General features: G+C 50.9%; 1 protein-coding gene and 1 pseudogene across 3 annotated transcripts in view; both read left to right on the top strand.

The window, feature by feature from the left end:
* MED27 (mediator complex subunit 27) overlaps positions 1–12877 on the top strand; it is a 204398-nt gene extending 191521 nt beyond the window's left edge. Inside the window, exons 7-8 of one of the 2 annotated variants that reach the window (XM_082400827.1) lie at positions 10163–10240; positions 12317–12877. In XM_082400827.1, coding sequence (XP_082256953.1) covers positions 10163–10240; positions 12317–12451 — 213 coding nt within the window. In that variant the 3' untranslated portion in view covers positions 12452–12877. Of the gene's footprint in view, positions 1–4051; positions 4235–10162; positions 10241–12316 lie in introns of those variants that run through there. The other variant, XM_082400828.1, reaches the window with a different exon arrangement.
* On the top strand, positions 171–4043 carry LOC309632864 (TP53-regulated inhibitor of apoptosis 1 pseudogene; annotated as a pseudogene). Its single transcript has one exon. The product of its transcript is annotated as a TP53-regulated inhibitor of apoptosis 1 pseudogene (transcript).
* Positions 12878–26323: the final 13446 nt, after the last annotated feature.

Here is a 26323-nt window from a genome sequence, read left to right as displayed (position 1 = left end):
CCCCAACACTGCTGACATCAGAGTCCCCCGGGGGCGCTTTTTAACAGCACAGGTCCTGGCCCCCAGCCTAGACAGCCTTCCAGAAGCTGGTGGGTGGTGCCCGGCAGCACCGCCTCGAGTCTGTACGCCTCACTGCTGCTGCACTGCGAGCTCTCCCCTCCAGCCTGGAAGCCCGCACCGAGTCAGGACGATGCCTGCAACCTTAGTGGACTCAGGAATCCCCGAGGACAGTCCCTGGGCCACCACGAAATACAACACATTCTTGCTTTTTAGAAGAGGAAACTGACCGCTGACGTCATGAACAGCGTAGGGGAGGCTTGCACCGACATGAAGCGCGAGTACGACCAGTGCTTCAGTCGCTGGTTTGCCGAGAAGTTCCTCAAGGGGGACTGCTCCGGGGACCCGTGCACCGACCTCTTCAAGCGCTACCAGCAGTGTGTTCAGAAAGCAATAAAGGAGAAGGAGAGTCCTATTGAAGGACTGGAGTTCATGGGCCATGGCAAAGAAAAGCCTGAAAGCTCTTCTTGACCTTGACAGTCACCTTGAAAATGGACTCCTCAAATCAGGAAATTGAGGACTCTGGATCGTGTCAGTTAAAGCTGTGAAGATAGCATCGATTTGATGAATTTAGGAGAGAGGAGTTTCCTGTCCTCCTTCTTGATATTTTTCTCTCATTTGTAAAAGATGATGAAAAAATCACTCTTTGCTTTGAAATTTCTGGCTTTGGCATCAGCAGAAACTCAGTGTGCTAAATAATGGGATTATGGTTGCAATACTTGGTCTGGGATCGGTTTTAAATATATCTTGTATGTAAATGCTGATAAGCTTGTCAGGATGACCAAGGTTGCCTGAGTTATGCTTCGAAGGACATTACTTGTACACTGTACTGGGGTTATTGTTCATGGAAGCAACTGGTGAGGATCTCTCTTTTCTCTCAGGGAGATAATGCTTTGGAAAGGGTTCCCAGCACAGTTTCGATCAATGCTTGGGAGCACAGTTTTATTTTTATATAGTAACTTAACTGTTAAGATTGCTGGTGGACTGGGTTAGCCAGGAGGAAGACAGCTTTTAACAGCTCCCTGCCATAAGAAGAGGTGTCGGATCTCATATTAAGATGTGAAGGCTTCAAGAACACTGTGAACACCATCTCAGAGCTCATGGTGTAGTTCAGCAGTTAAGATCCTTGGAGTGGCTGTGCAGGAGGATCCTAAATTGCAAAGATTTGCTGTTGCCAGCTTTCAACTTAAGTAAATGAATTAAGTCAACCTGTGTATCATAAAAGTGCCAAAATGCTGCATCTGGTTAAATGGGGGGAGAAAAGAGTTCACTTTATTTGCCTCCTTTACCCACCCTGCCCTGTAATGCCTGTAATCGTGAAGATGGAACAAATTGTAACATTTAGTTTCTATCATTATTTGCCCCTGAAACTCAGTGCACTTTATGGAACTACCACCCTGTAACCCCACACACCCCATATATACACTGGGGGGAGTTTTATCATTTTAAAATGGAGATTTATCTAAGCTAGGTAGTATCGTATAGCAAATGGAAACCACTGGTTTCTAAAATTTCCACAGTAAGCTACACAAATATCTTAAAATGTTTATATAATGGGACCCCCAAAAATGTCAGGATCAGGTGAGCACTTACACACGTTAGAATGTCATGTAGTCTCCACAGTTGCGTATCCTGAGTGATGTGGTTCAGTTTTTTTTATGTGCCCATATAGTATGAAACGATTTACAGAAGTCCGAGGTCCTATTATCTCTTCTCCACTTTACCAATTAATAACTTCATATTTAATGTGACCAGTCCTTCATGTCATTGCAATACATTCTGCATGTATGTTTTGACAGGTTAAGGTCCATTATACAAAAGATATTTGGAACCAGTTGAGGGAGTCCAGGCAACAAACTGGAGTTAAGTATAACTGTCCTGAAGTAAGCCTGGCCACAAGCCAGTCAAAACCTTACAGGCTCTTGAATCTTACCACAAAACTGTCTGGTTGAGCCTTGAGAATAAAACAAATGTTATTATAAAAAAATAAATAAATAAAAAATAAAAGAGGAAACTGCTGGGGGATGATAATATATTAGGAGAGTTTTGGTCCCATCCCTGCGTCTCACTGATCCTTTCTGTGTATCACCACTCTGTCCTTTGTTCTTCCCTTATGGATAAAGAACAGAGTCTGTCTGGCCGCCATAAAACCCAGGCTCTGAGGGGCTGACCTTCAGCAGAAGATAGTCTTGCTGGACTTGAACCCGTTCTCTTTGCCCTCACAGCCCAAGGAGGGCACATGTGGGAAGAAGAGGGGGCTCTGTATGCCAGAGCCATCACTACAGCAGCGGGAGTTCCCTCTTTTCTTAGCACACCCCCCCACCTTGGACTGTACTTTTGATTTTCCTTGATTAGTATGCCTGCCCACCTGACTTAACACTGCCGGCTTTCATTTGCCCTGTTTCCCCCCTTCATTCTGCAAGGCAGGGAGACTCATTCAGTCTTGAGATCTTCTTGAGGATCCTGTGTTGGGATTTGTTCAGGGTAGGTGCTGGGTTCAGGGTAGGTGGTTGATTAAGATGGGCAGAAGCTTTTGGTAGTGAGGCAGAGGCACAGCTGTGGAAGTGGTAAGAGCTGAGGTGCAAGCAAACGGACTTGGGACCAAGTCCCACCTCTACCCTGAGAGTCTTGGGGTCTGTTCCCTAGTAGGGAGGAGATGGCCTCATGTGCCCCCTTTCCACACACTCCCACAGCCTCTGTCCCCCGAAGGCCTAGGGCCCTGCTCTGCTGCTTGGCTTGGGCAGATCACTTAACCTCCCTGTTACTTCGCTCCCTCACTTGGAATGGAAATTGTCTTCCATTTGTAGTGCCATCCCAAGGTCGTCGGGATGGTGAGGAAAAGATAGGATGACTCCCACGTGGTGGGTGTTTGCCATTTGTCAAGCACTGTTCAAGCACTTTCCCTGCACTGACCCATTTAATCTTTGTCCAAGGTCACCCGGCTCTTAAGTGACAGACAAGATCCAAATCTGTGCAGTCTGGCCCCAAAGCCCAGGCTCCTCACCGGGCCGCGTGGTGTAGACCAGCCCTTGCTCGGAGCTGGTGCTCAGTAGACGTCGACTTGGATACCTGCCGTTAGTGCAGGCGGTTCCACTTAGGGTTCAGCTAAAACAACTCCTGATCTCCGAAGGACCCTCTAGACGTCAGAAGCTCTTTGCACACAGTATGGTAGAGGAGCTTTGGGAGACTTGTTTTGACTGGAGCCTCCTTCTTCAGTGCGTTGACTGGCAGCTATTCCAAGGTCTCTTGAAAGATCCCTTTCTCCCCGGCTGAGCTGAGCTCCCCATCAGTTCGGGTGCTGGAAGACCTTCTTTCTCTGCCTCTTTGAGCCTGGGGGAGAGGGAATTTCAGTAAGCCCTGGTTGGTGGAGGAGAAAACTGAAAGTAAGGTTCATAAAGCAAAGTGGGTGTGTTGGCAGCAATAGAAATGCCACCCTACTGTAGGTAAATAAATCACCTGCAGTCCAGCCTTGAGACGGGGTTGAGGGGGAGGAGGTGCCCACCCCAGACTAAGCCACAGCATCTGCAGTTTTTCTTTGCCTTGAGACGAAACGGGACATTTCTTGGCGAAGTCCCCAGTGTCTGCATACTCCTTGGAGTCGCTCTGTTTTTCCCTGCGCGTCCTCTTCCGCCCTTGCTGGTTTCAGCACAGTCTCCGCCCCCGGCCTCTCCCCCCCACCCCACTCCTCTTTGCCGCATCCCCTATCTCCCTGGCTGACTGTTACTTTCATGTCTTCTCCTCCCTCTTTCCTTGGGTTCGCCATCTGCTTTGATCTTTTCCGGGCTCTTTTCAAACCAGCACTCACTGGTGGATGAATGGCCTCCCTTTCTCAGGAGCATTAGTGCCCTTCTGTGGCCTCCGCTGCCAGACAGGGTGGCTTTCATCTCCCAGGGGAATCTCATTAGCTCAGCATCACAATGGGACCCAAATCGAGGCTGGACTGGTCCAGAGTCGATTTAAATTAGTTAATAGCAATTTTTTGTTGTTGCCCCAGGCCTGTTTTTTCCCACATCTTGGATGCTGAGCAAAAAAAACAACTTTATTGTTGAAAAGCAGGAAGCAAAAAAATATTGAAGGTGGAATGCTTTGACAAAAAGGAAGATCATTGCACGTGAATTTCTCCAACATCTGACAACCATGTCTTACCTGCTGCTTTGGAGTTCAGCCAGGGAACCTGAAAACCAGTCGGGGAAGTTTGGGAGGGAGGGAGGGAAAACGTAATAGCAAATTAGCTTTGTTTCCTTCTATTAAAATATTTCTGTAATTGGTGATGGGAAGTTGAAGAAATTAAACGATCATGTCAGCACTAGAAAAAGCTGCCACCATTTGGCAATTAAGAGAATATACTGGGCCTTTTGAAAAAAGAGGCTGAATTTGGCCAGATTGCCGGCCCAGTAATGTGAAAACTGATTCGGTGCCCTGCCTGGGAGCCAGATGCCAAAACAGAGCTTTGGTGCGCGACTCCAGCCGTTTCTGGAGAAGGACGTTTTCTAGTTAATTCAGTTTGTTCTGCTCTTGAGAAGCCTGTTACCCACCAGCCACATTTGCAGGTCTAACCTGCGCCTGGCAATGGGCCTCTGGCTTGCCGTAGACTTTGCCTGCCGGGCTGGGAGGTGGTGGGCAGATGACACCGGGGCCCCTGGGACATGTGCCTTTATCAGCAACCCGGAGAGCTGGCCAGGGTGTCTTAGGAGGGAGGTGGTGTAGGCTCGGGCCTGCAGGGTCTGGGCCCACGTACCCATTGCCCCTCGCAGCCGTTGCCCCTCGCCAGCTGTGTGGCCTGGGGCATCTTCCCAAGCTCTGTAAATCCCCATTTCCTCGTCTCTAAAATGGACCCAGGGGAGCCCCCCGCCTCAGCTACTGTGGGGATTGAATGAGCAGGACACATACGTCATAAGCTCTCATTAATGTGGCTACCGTAGGTTAATAAAATTATCCCGCAGTCCTGAAGGAGCACCTTTCAGAAGGAAGGAAAACCCTACCTATCCACCGCCACCCACTGTGAAAATATTTCACTTTGGAAATACTTCACCACTGCCACGCCCAACCCCTCCTTCCGCGGCACCGTTATGAAATTTGGGTAGTATCGCTCATTGTGATTCATGAAAAAGACAGGCTGTCCTTTGGGTTTGTAGTCCTTTGTGTCATGCCCCAGAATGAAACGCCTTTTCCCCGTAGGGCCCAGAATACTCAGCCCCCTGAGCGGCCTGGCCCCTCAGCCGCAGCAGGGGCAGGCCTGGGGGTCTGTTGGAAACGCCCAGTCTCAGCTCCACCCCACACCTACCTGCGTAATTCGCAGCTGCTCAGTAGCAGGATCCCCAGGGGATTTGGGTGCTAAGTAACAGTTGCACCTTTCTGCATTTTAGCATCGCTAAGAATAGCTGGAGAGGCCGGCTTGATTTCTGGGCCCCAACCCAGAGATTCTGATTCTAGGTCTACACTGGGGCCCAAGAACTCACGTTTCCAGCACATTCTTAGGTGATGCTGCCGCTACTGGTCCGTGAACCACATTTCAAGCGGCCCCCTTCTGGAGGTTTCCTAGGTCGCAGCTTGAACTTGAGTGGGCCGCCACTTACGGGACTCGTGGACCTGGCAAAGGCCATGGCTCATCTTTTAGACGGGAAACGAATAATCCAAGGAGGGTACAGTATTTCAGTCTGAAGAGGAGAGAGAAGGCTGCTGTAACAAACAGACCTCATAGTTTTTCTTGTTCAAACAATAAAAGTTTATTTCTTGCTCCCACCATACGCCCATCCTGAGTTGTCGGAGGGCTGGGCTCCACGCAGTCACTCTGGGACCCGGCTTAACGGAGGCTCCGCCCCCTTGCAGATCCACCGTCTGAGGGTGTGGCTCCCAGCATTGCAGGGGGAGGGGCGTCCTGGAGAGTCCACACCTGCTCTTCACCATCTCCTGTGGAAGTAGCACACGCCCCTTCCGCTTCCTGATGCTTCGGTCAGAACTAGCCCCGTGGCCCAACTCCAGGAGAGACCGGAAAGTTCCCCAGTGCCAGGAAGGAGGGAAGAACCGGCCAGTGAACCCCAGCAACTCCCAGCAGATGGAAAGTCAAGATTCCCAGCAGAGTAAGGGTAGACCAGGGTCCGGAGTCCTTAGCTCCTGTCTCCCCCTCCCCACCCCGTTAAGGCCCTTGTCTCTATCCCCAAACCTCACATGAGCCAGTCTCCCTGGACGTCTCAGAGACAGAAGGGATCATCCGTTCAGTCAACACACAACTTGAAAACCTCCGTGTCAGGCACTAGGCAGACATGGTGTCCGGCCTCCCAGAGTTCACAGCCCAGTTAGGGAAACTGACACTAAACCAAAACCGCAAAAAAAAAAATAATTATACAAGCTCAGTTGTGAGGAATGCTGTGAAAGACGAGATCTGAGTAAAGGGACATGACCCGGTTGGGAAGCACAAGCATCTAGACCAGGCCCAGAAAGAGGAAGAGGAGACAAGCAGGAGAGGGGGAGGGGAGGGGAGGAGGGAGGGCTCCGAGGGAGGAGGAGATGGAGCACGGGGAGCTGAAACCTTCTCAGAAGTGGGAGGGTGCAGGGAGAGGAGGCCGGACCAGGTCCTGCACGTTTGCACTTCTGGATTCTATCCTAAGTGCATTCACATGCTCTGAAAGGGTTTTCAGTGGGGAAGTGACATAGTTAGATTTAGAGCTTAGTAATAATAATCACTAATATTTATTGAACAGCATGCACACGTTATTTTATTTAATCCTCACAATTATCCCAGGTGATGGGTAATGTTTGTTATTATCCCCCTGTTCCAGATGGGAAAACTGCAGCTAAGAAAGATGAAGTAACTTGCCCAAGGTGGCACTGCTGGAAAGAACAGTGGGACAGAACAGAGCCCCAGAAAGAGAGCAAGAGTGTGTGGGGGGCGGTGGGAGACCATCTCATGACCGACCACTCATCTCAAGGCTGCCACCTAATTTGCCAGAGTTTAAAGTTAACAGTCTTGTTCTTGATGGAGCCAGAGTTTGCACCTCCAGAGCCACAGACTTGACCCCTTGCCACAGAACGCCCCCTCTGGGTGCCACAGCCAGAGGAAACCAGTTGGGGCTCTTCTGGTCATCCCGACAGGAAGAGGCGGAAGCTTAGCCAGTGGACTGGGAAAAAGTAGAGGGATTCCAGATAAATGAGCTGTAATGCAAGAGGCTGCTTGAGTACAAGTGGGAGGAAAAGCCCAGGTTTCCAGCTTAGGCTGCTGGGTGGATGGCCAGTCATTACTGAAAACAAACACAGGAGGAACAGGTCTGAAAGAGCGCCTTAGATGTCCCTATAATTAGCATGATGCCTTGCCTGGCTTGGCACCGTGCAGTCATCAAAACTCAGCCAGAAGAGGTCAAGTCCAGAGGTCAGCTAAGGAAGGGAGGGGTAGATGAGCACAGGTTTGCCAGGCCAGGCACCCAGCGAACAGGAGGATGAGGGGCAGAGATGCTTGGCACTGTTTGGGTAAAGGCCCTAAAATCCAAAGGCCACAGGGGCCAGGCAGGTAGCGCCAGGGAAGCGGGCCGGGTGTGAGACTGGGTACACGGAGCAAACTGCAGGTACCTGCCCTGCCCAGAGGCACTGCCCCTCCTTAGCTCCCGCTGATGGTGGCCTCTTGGATCTGTGGGGGCCAGTGGGCAGGGCCAGGTCACAGTCACAGGGCCCATCATATATGGTTGGACTGATTTAATCTTCATTAGCAACCCATCAGGCAGGTGCACTGTTACTGCCCCCAGATCTTCCAATGTGTTTAGAAGCCGAGGATCCAAGTTAGGGGACATTTTCTGAATTTTAAATGTTGGTCATCCTTGCTAAAAATTGTAAAAAGAAAAGCAAAGAAAACATGCAGTCAAACAAAGCCTCCCAGCCTCGGACGTGGCCTCTGGGTGATCCATCTGTTTGGGAAATCGGGCCCCAGGCCAGGTGCCCGAGGTGCCAAAATGGACGGATCTAGACTCATCCAGGGACTGGAGACGGATCCTCTGCATCTTGGGAAAGGAGCACACCCGGAGCTGGGGGACATCGGACACACGACACACCTGCTCTGTGTGCTTGTATGCCGGGTGCGGCTTCTAAGAGGCTTGTAAAATAAACAGTAGGGGCAGGAGAAGGAATTCTCCGGAAACTTTGCTTCTTTTGTAATGGCAAATGTGATTGTAAGGAATGTCTTAATCAGCCTATAAATGGCACTTGTATGGGTTTTTTTTTTTTTTTTTTTTTTTTTTTAGCAAGGCATCTTGATGGGTAAGAACCAAACTTTAAGCAGGTGTCATCGGGGCCCAGTTTGCTTTGCTGCATTTTGTAGCCGTTCATTTCACCCTGCCAATCACTACCCGCCATTTTGCCAAGTTATCATTCTACTGTTTTTTTTTTTTTTTAAAGCATTGCTCATTTTAGAAAGCTGTCTGTCAAAAACGCTTAAAATAAAAACAGTCTTTGCACTTGAAGGAATAAGTGCCATTTATCTTGAAAGTCATTTGGGTAAGAATTTCTCAGCAATGTTGGATATGTGAACCATTGCTGTATTTGCAATGAAGCCAGTACAGGTGTTTCCGGTATGTGGCCTTTGATGAGTGGCCATTTTAAAGTTTATTTCTTTATTCAACAAATATGTATTGAGCACCTGCTAGATGTCAGGTGATATTCTAGGCCTTGGGGACACAGCACGAACTGGATGAGTGTGATCCCTGCCTGCACAGAGCTGCTCGTCTAGCGGGGTTCACCAGCCGCCAGGCAGGCCACGGAAGTCCAGAAGGAAAGAGGGCCAGTCCAGGGGCCGGGGAGAGCAGAAGAGAGGGGGCAGGCGGGCCTGAGGCACGGCTGGAGGGTAAGCACTTCACATGCGTGACCATTTTATCCCAGGGGAGATCGCATCGTAGAGGTTCGGTGAACTGGGGAACCTGCATCCTCACTCTTCAGGGTGTAGCCTCTCTGGCCTTGGGTGTGGACACACAGCTGGACTAATTTCTGGATCATTTGCGACTCCCCGTGCGGGACCTGGACCAGCCCTGCTGGTTTCCACCTGGTCAGTTTGCTTAACTGCTGCCGAGGTCCGTCAGCACACCGTGTTCACTCTTGTTTCTCAAAGTTAATCATTTTATCGGGGATTTTTTTGTTTCATTTTGCTTTTTGGCCACAACATTTGTAATGGCAAGACCCCCTAATGAAGACAATCAAATAAACCATGAGTTTGAACACAACTATCAAATTAGGAATAATCTATTAATTTGCTGATAGATGGCAGGCATTAGCAATCCACGGTGTCATCAAATATCAGAACTACAGGGGATCTTAGACAAACCCTTTGCTTTTCAGGAGGGACACTGAGACCCAGAGGGATTGAGTAGTTGGATCAGGTCAGCAGACAGAGCTGGGACTTAAACCTAGTGCATGTTGTATCTGGTCCCCAGATGCCTCTAGTGAACTTAAAGCAGTCATGCCCTTGGCCCTGCTGGGGGAGTTATGGGTCAGTCGGTATGGCCCACTAGACCACAGCTTTCAGGGAGCTGGTCAGACAGGGGACCACACTGGGAGTGGCACGGCTTTTCAGAAAGGTAACAGTAGGATCTGTGAGGCCTCAGGGAAAGATCATCAGAAAATGATCAGGGTCACAATCACAGAATATGTATGGCTACAAATTATGAGCCAGAATGGGAATTAAAGGAAGTAGAAAGCCCAGTTACGCTGGCAGGAAAACTGTTCCCGGGTAAAGATGAAGTCGATTGTGGACAGTTGGAAACGAGCCTCTGCGTCCAGGCAGTGTTTCACGCAGTGGCGGGGCTTATAAAGCCCGCTGTGATCTGCCATCTCTTTACCCCTCCACTGACCTCTGGCCACGCCTCTCTCAGGTGCTGCAGCCTGTCTGGAGTTGCTGGAAGGTTCCACACTTCGCTTGCTTCCGGGCCTGAATACCTGTGTCCCGTCTGCTTACAACGCACCTCCCCTCCCCTCCCCTGCCCCCAACTTTGCTAACTAATTTTCAAACTTCAGATTTTATTAGATGTCTTTTCCTCCACGAGACGTTGTATAAAAAGAGCGCCTTCATCTTGTTTTCTCTGTGCTGGTTCCGAGTAGCTCTAACCCAGGCATTGTCCTTGGTTCCCAGGTGACGGACCATGCCACCACCGCCCTGCTCCACTACCAGCTGCCCCAGATGCCTGACGTCGTGGTCCGATCCTTCATGGTAAGTGGCTTAAGGAGTCAAGTCTCCCCCTTGAGCCTGGGCTCCTCAAGTGAGAACAGGCAGCTCGGAAGGTAGCTGGACCGTCTTTAGCTCGCAAGGGCCTCGCAGCGGGGAGACGGTGCAGTTTGGAAATGATACTTCCTTTCAACTGGGAAGAGATCTGGGAGAAACCATGTCCTGCTTAATTAGCTGGTGTTTCTTTCCTATCATTGCCGAACACATGGTGGTTTCAGAAGTGACCTTCCAGCGCAGTTTCCAATGTTGATTTAGTCAGTAGGTATTTATCAAGCTCCTGATCTGTGCCGGGCCCTGTGCTTGGCGCTGAGCAGGTACAGTGACACCGTTCTTCCAAGACCCCTACTCCTTAGATTCCCAGGTCAGAGCTCAGGATGGGGAGGGACCCAGAAACAGCCATCCCCTGGTGTGCTGGGGTCGGCTCCCGCCAGCTCCCGTTTAACGTTCAGAATTCCTCGAGCTAGTTGTTCGGCCATCGGTGACTTGACCTTGAACCAGAATATTCACGTGCTGGAGATCGGTCCTGCACGTCAGGACTCCCCTCTGCCCCCCGCTCCCAGCCCTGGAGCCAATTCATTGATTGATCGCATGCCCGCCAGTTGGTCTCAGCAGGGCCAACAACTGGCCCCACCGTATCCTGGCAGACGTGGCCAGCTGTTTCAGCGCCACGCTCACAGGGCTTCGTGCTCTCGCGTCGCTAGGCTCCACCTCTCACTGCCGCTGACGCTCCCATCTTAACTCCGGCCAGTAAGGCTGCCCGTTAGAGGACATGCTCAGAAAATGGGCCCATTAGCCAGTCCTGCTCCGTGCCAACAGCCAGGCGGAGTTCTGCTCGTCCGATCCACCTCGCCACGTTTGCTGCCACAGTTAGGCTTCCAGGAGCCTGTAGTTCCTTGCTCAGAAAATACAGCCCGACTCACTGATCGGCTCACACGCTGGGGAGGCTGAAGAAGCAGGCTCAGCGGAGCCGCCGCACAGAGGTTCTCTCGTGTAGAGAGAACGACTTCAGTTGGCAGTCTCTAGCGAGCGCTTCCTTTTTGGATGGATAGAAAGACTCGCTCTTTCACCTAACATGTCGTAATGCCCAGTTCCCCTTTGGTAACTGACTTTGGGGTTTGGGAAGAATAACTAGTTTGACTGAATGATCCACTGACATCCTCACGTTTATTGCCAAAACTTCGAACCCTAGCCTTTGGAAGGGGGACAGCGTGGGTGAGCCACGGTCTGCCACCAGGAAGGCAGCTGTGCCGAAGCAGAAGGGTTTGTATCCGTCCCCTCGGCCGACCTCTCCAAAGAGCAGTTTCCTCTTGCCTGATTCAGGAGGATGTTAAATGACGAGATTCACACACCCCCGTCGCAGTGGGAGCTCGCCTCACTCGCTGGCCTGTTGCCGTGGGCTTGGGTTGGTACGGTTGTGAGTCTCCTTGAGTTTGAGAATTGAGTTATGAGAGTCTCATCCTTATGTATGATGCCCGAAGGACCTCTGCACTCTGAACCCCTCCGGTGCGTACTTGCCGTTTATTATGTTATTTGGTGGCACCAAGTTGTCCCTGCCCTCCCCCCAGGTGTGTCGGGCCACGCTGTGACAGTGAGTGGTGCCCTCTGAAATCAGATTAGAAAGAAGGCACGTCGACCTTAGTGGGGAATTCTCCGCTCACCCTCTCTCCGCACGTGTCTGGGGCCACCTCTGGGTGGTGAACAAGGACAGGATCGATGCTGATGTTCGGGACTCAGGTGAAACGTGGTTCTGCCCCCGCCGGGCCGCGAGGCTGCGCCGTAGTTCACGGCTGCGCCTCCGGGAGCGCTGCCTGCCTGAGAGTAGGAATTTCTATTTTAAAACTCCCTTAGTTGGGAGGGGCCCAGGGCACCAGAACTGAGAATCAGCAGTGCTGTGACCTTGTGGATTCGGCACAGAGCTTTCTGTAAAATCACAGGGCACCTCTTGGGGTCACAGGCAACTCAAGCTCTCTATCCTGGTGATCATTAGGCTTGACAGGAAGGATGACATCGGAAGCACCCGGATCCCATTTCTGTCATTTCTCTCCTCACTTCTCTTTTTAGACCTGGTTAAGAAGTTACATAAAGCTGTTCCAGGCCCCGTGCCAGCGCTGCGGGAAGTTTCTGCAAGATGGCCTTCCCCCGACGTGGAGGGATTTCCGAACCCTCGAAGCCTTCCACGACACCTGCCGGCAGTGACCCTGCCCCAGCCCCGGGCCAGCCCGCAGACCCCCATCCAGCACCTTCCCAGACAAGCCCTCAGTCATAGTGATGGCTCAGACGTGTCTTCGCGGCCCGGATAGCAGTAGCGCCACCCGCTCGCTTCCGCAAAACAGCACGTCGTGCGCTAAGGCCGAACTTGAAGAGCAGACTCAGTCTCCGTTAATGGGACTGTTGTACACCTGAGCTGGCGCGTGGAAGGCAAGGGGACCGTCTTAGGACTCACTATACGGAAGTTAGGCCGCATGTTCTCCCGTGAATGTTCACAATACCAGTCCATTGACCCGCCTGGATCCATGTTCTAAGTCATTTTATAGTTGGAATGAGCCTTTGTGTCGTGCTGAGTTTTTTGGTTTGTTCCATAACTTATTTTTATAAGGAATAAACCTTTTGTACCCAGGACAAGACTTTGTCTCCGGTTTCTTAAAGTACCTTTTACGTTCGGTTCCGTGCACATGTGAGCAGATCTGGGCCTTTTGAAGGAAAAATAACTTAGTAATGTCTGCGTTTGAAATAATTCTTTTTGAGGACACATTTCCCTGTTTCTTGCTTTCGGGAGAGAGGGAAGTGTTGGCACATATTCCATTTCAAAGACGTTTCAGCGGCTTGAAAAATGGATTGTTCTTTTTGAGGGAAAAAGTGCACAGATGTTTCATTTTACTAAACCATTCACACACACATATACCAAAGGGAAGGGATTCTGCCTGTGTTACCAGCCAGAACACGTGTGAGCGGGCGGGACAGGCGTGCCTGGCTTGTTTGTCTCGTTTTGTCCTAAATGTTACCGCGAACAGATTCCAGCCCAGTCTGCTGAGTTTATTCAGGGCCTCGCCCCTAACATTTAAAGCCATAACCTGTTTATATGAAGAAGTGTTGCCCTGCTGAAGGTCTTGAGAAGGACAGGGGAGTCCCCAGAGCTTTCCGCAGGCCCAGCCTAGGTGACAAGTAATGTCCTCTTTGCGGTGAACAGTGCCGGAGAGATGCTGCCTTCCAAGATGTCCAAAAGAATGGGTGACTCCCATCTGGGTTCTGGTACCACCCAGGCCCTCCACACCTACCCCTGCCAGGCTAAAAAGAGCCAGAGGATAAAGGGGGTTTAGTGATGGGGGAAGCGATAGAACAGTGCCACTCCAAGTATGGTCCAGTAGCTGTGGCATCATGGGAGCTTATTAGGAACACAAGTCCTTGGGCCCCACCCCGGGACGGCTGAATCAGTGACTCTGGGGGGTGGGTCTGGCAACCTCGTTGTTAACAAGCCCCGCAGGTGGCTGATACAGGCCCGAGTCTGAGAACCATTGGCCTCTCTAGGAGATGGCGGTGCTTTCAGGGGCCAGTTTGGGGCAGTAGTGTGAGCGGCAGCATGGTGTAGCGCGGGAACGCTTCCACACAGCGGGTGATTTTAGGTTAAATACCAGGGTTTATCACATTTAAGATGCCATCACTTGTAAGATGCACCATTATTTCATGATCCCCTAAGAAAAGCATGCTGCCAATTAAACGATGGCACAGGCTTTAATGATAATCCTGTGTGACACATGAATCAGTCACACCAGCCTTTCATTGCCCTGAAATTCCTTTCATGTCTTCCAAGGGGGTTTGCGGTCTCTCCTGCCTCAAGTCTTACTGTCTTACCATGTGACAGGCGATCCCTTCCCAGGGCTCCCGGTAACAGAGCATAACACAGCTGCACTTGCGGGTATCTTCCTTTCTTTGGTCTTGTAAGACACTTGTTTGTTGCAAGCAAATCCCGAATTGAGGACATTGGGTGTATGATAACATTTTGTCGCATGACTGTACATCTTTTGGAAGGCATTTCAATGGCAAGTAGACTGACCCCATGCAAGACATATGGGTACTCAGAGCTCGTGTGAAGTGACGACAAGGTGAGTTGGCGCATGTGCTGATGACGGGTACATCCCGACTGCCAGCCGGCTGACAGTGCAAATCAAGGAGGTCCACGTATGAGGAAACCAGCCCTCTGATGCTTGATGGGATTGTGGTAACAGTACACCACATTGTATGAGAGCTATTTGGATTTTAAGTGTTTGCAGCAAATCTGAGAGCGTCCTCGTTGGTCCCAAAGATCCCTCCACCTCCCGCCGAGCTCTGTTTCCAATGGAGAGAGAGCAGACCTTGGGTTCAGAGCCGTGGGCGGGCAGTGGTTTCTACTTAGACTGAGTGACATCATTCCTATCCTCTCTGCATCATTTTCAGTGATACCTACTCTCTGTGGCCACTGATGCCTGTTCCCCATTGACAGGCATGATAAGAAGCTTCCATGTTAAACTAAGGCACTTAGGCGAAAAAGTGAGACCATTAAAGAAAAATACCAAATAATAGCACACACCAGAAACTAACACAGCATTGTAAATCAACTATACTTCAATAAAAAATAAAAATAAACAAATAAATGATAGCACAGGTAGAGTGTAGCAACAGCAAAAAGTGCGAAGGGCGTGCCTGGGCCAGGGCCTCAACTCCGGCCTCCTGCCCTCAGCTGTAGTACTCAGACAAGTCGCTCGTCCTCTATGTGACCCCGCCCCCTCTCCCGCAAGATGCCCGGCTGATGGCCCAGTGATGGCGAGGCAGGAGAGTTGGAGGGGGCGGGGGTGGGCTCGTAGACGAAACATGATTGGCCATGAGCAGATAATTACTGAGGCTGGACATTGGATAGGTGGGTGATGCGTGCTACTCTTCTATTTTTTTTTAAACTTTCCCTCATTAAAAGGGGCAAAAATATAAGGGTCGGGCTAGTCAACCTTTAGGGCGTTCCCCCCTTTGACCTTCTCCTTCTTCAGTGCCGAGTGGGGGAAGCTGAAAAGGAGGGGGCTGGGCTCTGGAAAGGTGAGAGGGGCCGGAGGGTGAGGGGCTTGTTCACCAGGTCCCCGAACACTTGGTGCCTAACAGAGACCCATGAGAGAGCCTGGCTTTGTGTGTCAACCGTTCAAATCTAGAGAACACGTTGACCTGAAGTGGGCAAAAGTAGAGGCTGGAGGTGGGTTGGGATCCGTTCCACGATGTGGATTGGGAGGAAGCTGGGACCTAATGCTGCTGTGGGCATAGCCACTGGGTCTGGAACCATCCTGTGGTACCCCTTACAGAAAGGAGCATGGCCATCAATGGGTGTGCCAGCCCCGCATTCCTGAGACTGTGCACGGGTGAGCTCCAGGCCAGAATGACGAGATATTTTAGGTGACTTAATTACCACCCGGACAGTTCAGCATCTCCTCTGTGCCCCGCGCTTTCCGTATGTTGTCTGCTTTACTCCCAGGTGGGTTTGTGCTGTTCTCCCTGCTGTGTGCTCGAGGCCTGCAGGCCTGGGTACCCCGCTGCCCGCGTCCTCGAGCTCCATGGCTACTCAACAGCAAAGCTTCCTGCCCAGAAGCAAAGGGACTGACCAGTCCCTGCTCTGCCGGGTGTGTTGTGTCAAGAATTGCCCAAGGAGCGCTCGGCCCGAACTTGGAAACCTCTGTCTTACAGATGCTTCTCTGCCAGGATAAGCAGCAATGCATTTACCCCGTACTTTCTGCCGGCCAGGCTACTGTTAATCAGCAGGGCGCCCATTAGGACCTGACAGAATGGGATGAGGAGGGCCGTAAAAGGTTGTCCAGATTTTTTTTTCCTGCACTAAATTGGGAATTGGCCTTTTGGTATCGAGTGATGTTTTTACACTTCACACTCCTGACGGAAAGCTGCAGGCACAAAATGATGATCTTTCAGTGTTAATGTGCAAACTCTCCATCGCATTTAGAGTGTCAGAGTTGTGGGCCTGATGCTAAATCGAGAGCCTTTTAAGGTCACCCGAGCTGGGAGGAGGAGAAGGGATGGCGACTTCAGCCGCCAGGATTCTCACAAGATCCCGAACCCCCGCCGACTCGACGGGAGGCGTCTTGGGGCCGTCGGGTCTGTAGATAGAGGACAAAATCTGACGACCCACCTTGCTCGTCGGTGCCTCGCAGCGTCCGCATCCCCACTGGCGTGCCGAAGTTGAGCGGGGGGGCTTCCACTGTCCTGCCTTCGACAGGGAAGGGTGGGCCAGTTCCACTCCAGCTGCTTCTTGGGGTGCAGCCGGCAGGGCTGGTCCACCGCAGACAGAGCTCATTCAAGGCCACGCCATATGTGCATCAGAGGTGAGCCTGTGCAGGGCGTTCGTGGACAAGCCTGTCCTCCAGCTGGTCTGCTCGGGGAATAATTAGGCTCCACTTTCTAGGACAGGCAGGTTTTTCTCCCCATCTCTGCCATCCTTCCCCCATTCTCATCCCCACCCCGGCTCCTTGAATTCATGGAAGGAACCTCAAAACATCACTCCCAAGTTGCATTTTAAACTGCTGGTTGGCCGCTCCCTATTATTAGTACTCGAAGAGGTAAACCTTCAAGTTCACAGGCACGTCCCAGGTAGGGCATCGTCTTGGCAGCTTTTAGATGATTAGTTACTCAAGAACAGCTTCAGCCTGTCTCTGTGCTAATTGAGTTTGAAGTTTCAGCTGCACGTTGGCTGTCCTCGGGGACAGTGGGAGCAGTGGCTGGGTGCTACCTGAACAGGTGGGTCCGCCACCAGTGGGCTTCGTCTGCATCATGGGTCCCCCAGCTTGATGGAGACAAAAGAGTGAAGTGTCCCTCTGGCCAAGAAGATACAGGGAAGGTAGGGGACGAGGGGGGCGATGAGGGGAGGGTGGAGGACAGTAAGAGGCCATGAGCTTGAGAGCCAGCCTGGGCCGCCAGCAAGCTCCACCAGCCCCCCACTCTGTGGGGTGGATCGTTACTTAACGCGTTACTCACCCTTGTCTAATTCTTGGCCGTCATCTCGATCATAGGCTCGCTTTCTTAATTCCAGAAGGAATACATGTGTTCCTTTTATAGAAAATTAGGTAATGTGGACAAGCAAAGAAAATAATACCCATCATTCCCACTAGCAAGAGACAATGACCAGAGCACTTTGGTGTATACCTTTCCAGACCTTCCTATGGATGTGTTGGTGCGTGCACATTTTTTGTAAAAAAGCAGATCATACCGTGTACTCTTTTGAAACCTGCCTTTTTCCATTTAGCAAAGGCTAAGTTACTCCAACACAGAGGCCCCAAAACAGTGACTTAAAGAATATAGACACTTACTTCTCTTCCACTTCAGCGCCCCAGAGGAAGGGAGTGCTTCAGATCCCAGGGCTGCTCTCCTCCACGTGGTCACTCAGGGATCCTGTTCCTCCATCCTCTCACCCACGGGACCTAGGACATGGTCTGCATGGTGGAAGCTGAGTCACAGGCACCTTCCGAGTTTACAAAAAGGCAAAAACGCACAGGTGTTGCAAGACCAGACCCAGCACTGGCATAGATCAGTTCCACTTGACCTTCATTAACAAGAACTTAGTCACATGGCAGACCTGGCTGCAAGGGCTGCTGGGAGGGTGCAGTCTCTAGCTGGGCACCTGTGGGTCCGGCGGAAACCCTTGTTCTGGAAGAGAAGGGAGCAGCCTCCGCCGAACAGCGTGTCCTCCTGTGTCAGGAGCGTGAGCAGTGACGCTGCCCTGAGGGTTTTGTGTTCTTGTTTCATCCGTCCTTGGGTTTTGTGTGACAGTGGCCTTCCACGCTTTGATGACCGTAATTTAGGCAATGAATCTCTCCTGGATGTTTAGGTTTTTATTTTGAAATAATTATGGATTCACAAGAAGTTACCAAGGCATGTATAGGGAGGTCCTGTGTACCCTTCACTGGCCTCCCCCAATGTCAATGTCTTGCACGACTATAGTATCAATACAATGTTCAAACCACGAAGTTGACATTGGTACGATGCATAGAGCTTGCTTGGATTTCGCCAGCTACACATGCACTCATTTATGTGTCTGTGTGATTGTGTGTCTGCGTGTAGCTCCATGCAGTTTTATCATGTGTGTAGCTTCATGGAACCACCACCACCATCAAGATATCTAACCGTACCCTCCCTTCAAGACTCCCTCATGCTACCGTTTTCAAACGACACACACCTCCTTCCCCATCCCTAACCCCTGGCCACCCTGTAAGCTGTTCTCCGTCTCCAGAATGATTTTATTTCATGAATGTTATATACATGGAATCCTGCCGTATGTATCCTTTTGAGGTTGGCTTTTTTCACTCAGCATAATTTCCTTGAGGCTCATCCAAGTTGCTGTGTGTATCAGTAATCCATTCCCTTTAGTTGCTGAGTAATATTCCAGTGGTTTCCACACCTTGTTTAACCACTTATCCACTGGAGGACGTTTGGTTGTTTCCAGTTTGTGGCCATTATCAATAAAGCCGCTATGGACACTGGTGTACAAATTTCTGCATGAAAATAAGTTTTCATTTCTGTGGAATATATATGCCCATGAGTACAATTGCTGGGTCATATATTAAGTCCATTTTTAGTTTTAAAAGGAAATACCGAACTATATCATATTACATTCACACCAGCAGTGTATGAGTAATCCGGTTTCTCCCCATCTTTACCAGCATTTGGTAGTGTCACTATTTCTTATTTTGACCATTCTGATAGGTGTGGAGTGATACCTCATTGTGTTTTTTATTTGCATTCCTCCAGTGGCTAATGATGTTGAGCAACTTTTCATGTGCTTCTTTACCATCTGGATATTGTCTTAGGTGAAATGTCTGTGCATGTCTTTTGCCCACTTTCCAATTAGATTGTTTTTAAATGCTGAGTTTTGAGAGTTCTTTATATATTCTACATATGAATCCTTGGCAGGCATGTGATTTGCCCATATTTTCTCCCAACTGTCACTTGTCTTTTCATCCTCTTAATGGGGTCTTTTGCAAAGCAGATATATTCAGTTTTGATGAGGTCCAATTTATCAGATTTTTTGATCATGGGTTGTGCTTTTGGTGTTGAGTCTAACCTGCTGGGTTTCAGATTGTTGTTTTGCTGTAATGAACATTGTTGCTCGCCCTTCCCTCCCCCACCCTTCTCTCTCCCTCTCTGTCTCTCTCTCTGGAGGTCCCCCCCACCCTTCCATCTCTCTCTGTCTCTGCCTCTGTCTCTGTCTGTCCCCCTCTCCCAGCAGGGACCTTAGCTGCCTTCTCGTTCAGCCCGTCTATTAGACAGTCACTCAGGGCGTCCAAGGCCTTCAGCCCTGTTCCTCACTCACCCAGCAGGTCAGTGACAGCGTGAGGACCAGAACGAAACTCCCTCGGTCAACGTGATTTCCACATCCCCAAAACTCTTCTCGGGAAAACACTTGAACTGCAGTGTCAAAATGAAATAGATCCCGCTACAGCACAGCGTATTAAAAGAAAGCGTTGGCAGTGACAGACTTGTTTCTACCGCTCGGCCTGGGCCCCGGAGAGCAGGGCTCTGATACAGCCCCTCTGCCAGGAGTGATCTAATATCAGGGGTCCTCGCCCTCCCTGTCATGGGATGGCAGTCGGGCAGCATCCTGCGGTCGGATGGGCAGCTGGGGGCCGAGTCCCTAGCACTTAACCAGGCCTGTGTGAGGTTGCTAGGTGAATATGGGAGAGCTTCCTGGGGGTGACGCCCACCCCCATCACAGCTCCCACCCTCCAGACTGCCGAGCCACCCAAACCGCGCACTGATGGCTCTGTCGTGGGAAGGGGACGGAGGGGGCACAGAGATGTGCTGGGTGCAGGAGCTGTCTGCCTCAGCAGATCGCCCACCCCTTTCTCGCGATGCACTCAGCACCCATCCCTCCCACGCAGGACCGCACAAGCCCAAGGACGCCCAGAGTTAGGGTTATGGTGAGGGTCCCTCCCCCACAGGCTCCTGGGAGCCCACACTCAGGACAGGGGCTGTCATCACCCCAGCCTCATGCTTGCTGTCACCTTCCTCTGGGAGGACACCATCCTCAAACATGGCACGGGGAGGGGCACCGGGCTGGGGCGTGGAAAGAGCCTCCAACGTGGAATCCTTTTCAGGAAGCGCCAAATGTTCCCACCTCCTGCTCTCGGGGTTGTTGTCTGCCCAGACATCCTGCCTCCAGAAAGCCCCATGGTTTGCTCTTTTTTTTCTTTTTTTAATTGTTGTTAATCATATGCTCACCCAACCTATTTCCTCTTCTTAAACACCCAGCCAAACAATTTCCTGGGCCCCTTGCATCTAAGTGGGGCCGTGGACGTGAGGAGAAGAGGCAGCTAAAAGAAGACGCGCATTTCCCGTGCTCTCTCTTCCTTTCCTGGGGCACCGTCAGCAGCGACACACGACAGTAGTAGGGTTAGATGACGGGAGGATTCTGGATCCCTGAGTCACTGCCTGGAGGCGAGCTGCCCCAGTGAGCCACCCAGCCAGGAGCGTCTGCGGTGGATTTTGTGTGAGAGAAGTAAACTTTTAAAGCTTTTATTGCGTTACATCACTGAGATTTGGGGTGTTTTTTTTATAATAGCTGCTAGCGTCATTTACCCCAAACATCATACAGATACAGTGGAAACAATGCCACGGACAGTAAGTTCTTGTTAGACGGTAGAGGTTACCGTTTCTCCTGTTCCTACCTTAGCTTGAGTCCGAGTCATCTTTCACTTCAATTAGAAGAGGGCACACAGAGTGCCGGCTCAGGCTGTTCTCTTGTTCTCCCAGGAGGAGCAACCTTATCAGACAGGCCTTCCTGGCCGTTCGCTAAAAGCGTGGGCATTCCGTGCCTTCCTGCCCCTTTCCTCTGCTGTTCTTCAGAGCGCCCACTGCACTGGACATTAGTTGTTTGTTTATCTTGTCCACACCCTCTACAAGAGGGTCTGCTCCATGAAGAAAGAACCGTGTCTGTCTAGGGCACTGCCCTGTCCCCTTGCACACAGTAAGTGCTTAATAATATTTGCCAAAAGTGGAAAGGAATAAGAAAGCCAGGCTCAGGTGTCTGCTCTGCTCCTAAGTAGGTGACCGCGGGCCGTCACTTGATCCCTCTGAGTGTGGGTACTTCATCTGTGAATTGGGCCAGTGACTCTGGCCATCCAGTGCGGAAGTCCTGTGAGTGATCACACCAAATATTTATTGTGCACCTACTGTGTGCAGGTGCTAGGTGCCAGGGATGCAGTTCACATGGCAAACGAGAAAGGGCCCGACAGTGAAGACAGCTTTGTCAGTGACATCCATTGCAGGCACAGTGAGTTTGTTCTGGGGCAGTGGTCACCCAGGTGGGCCTGTTCCATCTTCTGCCATGGCCTTGGTGACACCCACTCGTCTCTCTTTGCTCGCTCTGAAGAAAATATTCAGAGCAAGGAATCAGAGAGGGTAGGCGGCAACCCCAAGGGAGGGCTTCGCCTCTGTGAAGCAGCCTCAGCTGTGCATCAAGATCATCTTTTAAGCACAAGAGATTTAAAATGCCATTTGGAAAGCGGAAGTACTCAGAAGAGAATGTCAGGGTCTCGGGACACCGCCCCGTTTCCCCGATCCTATCTGCATTTCTGTGAAACGTGCCGCATCTCCGTGCCTTGATTAGAATCGAGTCCCTTTCTTGCCGTGGCCTTTTGATATTTGACTTTGCACTCGATGCCCCTAAAGCTAATACATACTGGCCTTTCATTCACAAAGGGTAGTTGGTCATATTAATGATCGCCAAAAGGCCATAGTTAATTTGCTCTCCTACCTGTTTCTTTCCATTAGTTTGCAAACCAGCAAAGTTCAAGAAAACTTCTGAGCGTGAAAGAGTAGGGATCTAATTAGGAAGCAGGCAGGTAGTTCTAAAACTTTTTAGAACTTAGGGGCCATAGCCGAAGGATGGTTATGAGATCATACCAGCAAGAGACACTGAGTACTGTGTGAGCCAGTCCTAGCCGTGGCCCTGACACACAGGGGCCTGGACAACCTGTAAATGGGTGAATTGTGACACTGTTTAGCCTGCCTTCAGCCTCGGTGAGGGACCCCAGGCCAGACCATCTGCTCAGGGCAGGGAGTGCCGTACCTGAACTGCAGGGGAAGGGCTGAAGGTGACAAGGGACAAGGGCGGCCCTACAGCTGCCTCCTTTCTCAGAATATAAATACCCATGATGTGAGGCGAGTGGGGTAAGATGAGTCTAGTTCAGTTGCCCACAGTGAAGGTGTTTCATTGCTGAATCTTGTACCTGGGCCTGAGCATTTCCAAGTTCAGCACCTCACTGCGTAGAGGCTGTGGGTTCTCGGAGCCACAGCCTGATGACTGAGTACCCCAGGCAGCCAAGTGCACGTCAGGGATGCTGTCCTACCACGAGCCGCATTTGTGCATGGGGAGCACGTGACCACAAGAGTCCAGACACCATGGTGGTGTCACCCTTCTTGGGATAAAACAGGAGCTCGCCTTGCCTCTGGGGAACCAACCCCTGACGCCTCCCATCAATCCACGTGCTTCAATTAGATTGTCTCTCATCAGTCTGCCCCTCCCCACCCCCACTCCAGGGGAAGGAAGTCCTGGCCAATCTTAGTATCAGATTCACCCAACACACACAGCCGTACTGTGATTGGTTCAGGGGTGGGCACGTGATCTAACCCGGCCAAAGACACACAATTATGTCTTGCTGGGGTGCTAAGAGAAAAGTACCACTGGTTTCCATGGAACTTGAACAGAGAGGGTTGAGAAGCTGCTGGAACCAGGAGCTGGAGGGCCCCCTGCAGGAACCTAGCTCACTCCTGTACAGCTTGGGCCAGGGTGGAGAAGGGGAAGATCCCTTTTCCTGCAATGTGTGCGGTCAGTGCTTAACATGGTGCCAGCAGGCAAAGAAGAAGTATTCAAAGGGCCCAGATCCATTGCATACATCAGGCAATGAAGGGTGAATTTGCAGCTGAAAGGCAGTAAATTGGTGACTGGCACCGTGAGGCCCTGCTCTGGGCGTCTCTGAGGTATCGCACAAGCCTTTCCTGGTTTGATCTTTGCCCAGAGGCCATTTTTTAATTTGAGATTCCCCCCACCCCACCCCTGCACCCCCTCCCGCCCCGCCAGCATCTGGAGAGGCTAGGAATGAGAAACAGTCTTATTTTCAAACCCAGCAAGTTATGGCTCCTTTATATTTCCTTTAAATTTAGAAACTGAGAAGTTTCCTTTTAGCCCATAAGAAGCAAGGCAGCTTCTTTAACAGGGAGCCTGGAAGTGTCCTTAAGAGGATGGTTGAGTCCATTGGGCAGGTTTCCTGGCTCGCACTTGATCCCAGAGACAGCGTTGCCAAACTCCCCACCACTGCCTGACAAGGGTCCCCTTCTCTCCTCACTCCCCTTTCAGCCCTCACCAGTGGCCTCCTTAATCCCCACCTCTAGATAAGAGGTGTGTCAAGAGTGTGTGAACTTGTTTAAAAACCAGAATGGGGGCCGCCCTTCTGTCTCCCGTTCATGCTGTGGGACGAGGAGCCGCCCTCTGGGACCAAGGAGGCTGCTCGTGCAGAGCAAGTTAGAACAGATGCACCGCAGGGCTCCGTGCCAGCCCTCTGCCACCCCCAGCCCTAGAGGTCGAGAGAGAAGTAAACATCTGTTTCAGCCGCAGTTACACGTGTCTTCCATCCCTCACAGCCTAATCCGGTCCTAACACACCCCCTCTTACTGGCTTTCTTGGCCCTGACTGCGTGGGAAACGGTCTGTTTGTTCATGGATATATTTGATCAGTGTCTGACTGTTAGCCTGATAGATTGTAAGCACATTAGTAGGTATATATTAGGAACCTAGGATTTTCTTTTTTCATGGCTTGTTTCTTGGTTAACTGTGAGGATCAAGAAGCTTAACTCTGCAGATCTTTCTCATGCCATGGAGCCCAGGGTCCAGACTGGGGACCTTGCCGTGCCTTAAGTGGGACTAAAATACCAGGGTGCTGAGGGCCAGCTGGAGAGCTGAATACCTGGATATGGTCAGGTAGGTTTTGTTTTCTGTCTGGATAAAGTTTACCTTTTCTGTACTATACAGCATGAATAGCATCATGACTTAAATGTCAGAGTTTACATGACTAATTCTGTGTCCCTTTAACATTCTGTCACATTACATTTTCCCCCTTCCGGGGGGGCTTATGCTCCGCCTTTGTCGATCTCCCCTTCTCTTGCATTGCACTCAAGGTCAATGTCTTGTTTTGACGCGAGACATCGTTTTGATTCGGGCTGAATGTATTCTGACTTCAGGACATGGCCAGAGTCTGCTATTTGCCTTCCCCAGTAGCCACACTTCCGTTCTTCCCTTCCTAATAAGGCTCCCAATTTGAGCCTGGGATAAAGACTTCATATCCCAGCTCCTTTACAGTTAAATGGCCATTGAGATGTGAGTCAGATGATGTCCAACTGCTGGAGGGGGTTCTTAAGTAGGGGGTGAGAGGAGGGAGGCCTTTTCTGCCCCTTCTTCCTTCCTAATGGTGGAAGTGTGGACATGATGGCTGGCCTCAGGCAGCCAAGCTGGACCATGAGGTAGAAGCCAAGTGCTGAGGATGCCACAGCAGCAGGATAGAAGGAGCCTGGCTCTCTGGTAACTCTGACATCCATCCCTGCTCTTCTTTTATGTAGGAGAAGACTGGAATGTCTTGTTTAAGGCACCATTGTTCTGGATGTCCTTTCACTTACGGCTGAGTTTGATCCTAATGGGCACAAGGACAACTGGTGAAGTTGGGTTTTTAAAACAATCCTCAGTAGGAGCCTGTTTTCCTCTTTCTCTCTCACCTTGTGGGGGAGCTAATTGAGAGTTCCAGTTAATTGCCGTGTTTTGTTCCTGAATGTGGTGTTCGTCACAGCTACACCCAAGGCCCCGCCAGTGCTGAGAGCTCGCCTTCTCCTGTGGCCTGTTGGCTGCCTTTCTCAAGATCGTTAACACCCCTATTGCCTCTTTGGAGACCCACACGATTTCGGTTTCGGCTGGTGTTTAACACTGCTAAAGGTTATTGAATCCATCTTCAGTCAAGAAAAGCCATTTAATTAGCATGTTTCGGCCTCGTGAAGAACAAATGGCTGCACACGTGTGTTCTGAGTTGCAGCAGCCGCGTGGCGCCCCGTCTCCTCCTCTCCGATTTAATTTCTTGGCCAGTGTTGGACAAACAGAACAGGCTGGCTCTTTCATTCTCTCCTCCCAGGCCCCCGGCCCCTCATGCATTTTTCATGTTGACTCGCTACTCCTGCAACTCCCTCTGCCCTGTGAACAGTATCGATCAGCTGATTAAGCCTTCAAGTAACAGCAAACAACTTTAATTTTCTAACTCCGGGTCCTCACTTCTCTTCCTCACCTTGTACCATGTTCCTCGCTTACGTTTCGCCACCAGCAGAGGATTTTTCCACATCCTGCCCACCGCTAGCCTCTACCTGGCCCTGCCCTTGTTTTGTGGGTGTTTTGGATAATCAAGAAGATGAACTTAAAAGAAACCACGTCCTCGATTTAGATGCCACTCGGGCCCCAGTTCCTTGCCAGATGGGCACCTCCCCAGGGCTTCTTAAGGGTGCTGCCTGCATGGTAGCGAACCACCTCAGAGCAAGGGACCGAGAGAGAGAGCAAGCAGTAACCCGCAGTGCCTCTCATGACCTCGCCTCCCGTGCCATCTCTTCTGCTTGTTTTCTCTTTGTTAGAAGTGAGTCACTAAGTCAGGGGAAGCGGAATTAAGCTCCACCATCGGAAGACATGCCACACACTTAGTGGACATATTCAGATTATCACACTGTGCCCTCTGGACACAAGTGGACATGCAAACATAATCCCCCCTGCAAAAAAGTCTCAGCCTGTCACCGCATTGGCTCCAAGTCCTGGTCTCGTCATCCAGGAAGGAGGGAGCTCCTCACGATAGACAGTTCCTTAAGTGCAGCTCCTGGAGTTCACTTCCTTTCCACCTGGAGACCTGCGAGTTAAGAGCCAAGTGATCTGCCCTCACACACCTGGGTCAGGCATGGGAGAAGACACCTCCCTCGTCCCTAGCTCCTGGGGCAGCGCTGGGCACCAGGGGTGCCTTCGCTCCCTAGACAGTGA

This window comes from Balaenoptera borealis (assembly GCF_965194805.1).
Source record: "Balaenoptera borealis genome assembly, chromosome: 8".
Taxonomy (NCBI): domain Eukaryota; kingdom Metazoa; phylum Chordata; class Mammalia; order Artiodactyla; family Balaenopteridae; genus Balaenoptera; species Balaenoptera borealis.
The sequence above is the reverse complement of the archived record's forward strand: the minus strand, read 5'-3'. Positions and strand labels throughout refer to the sequence as shown.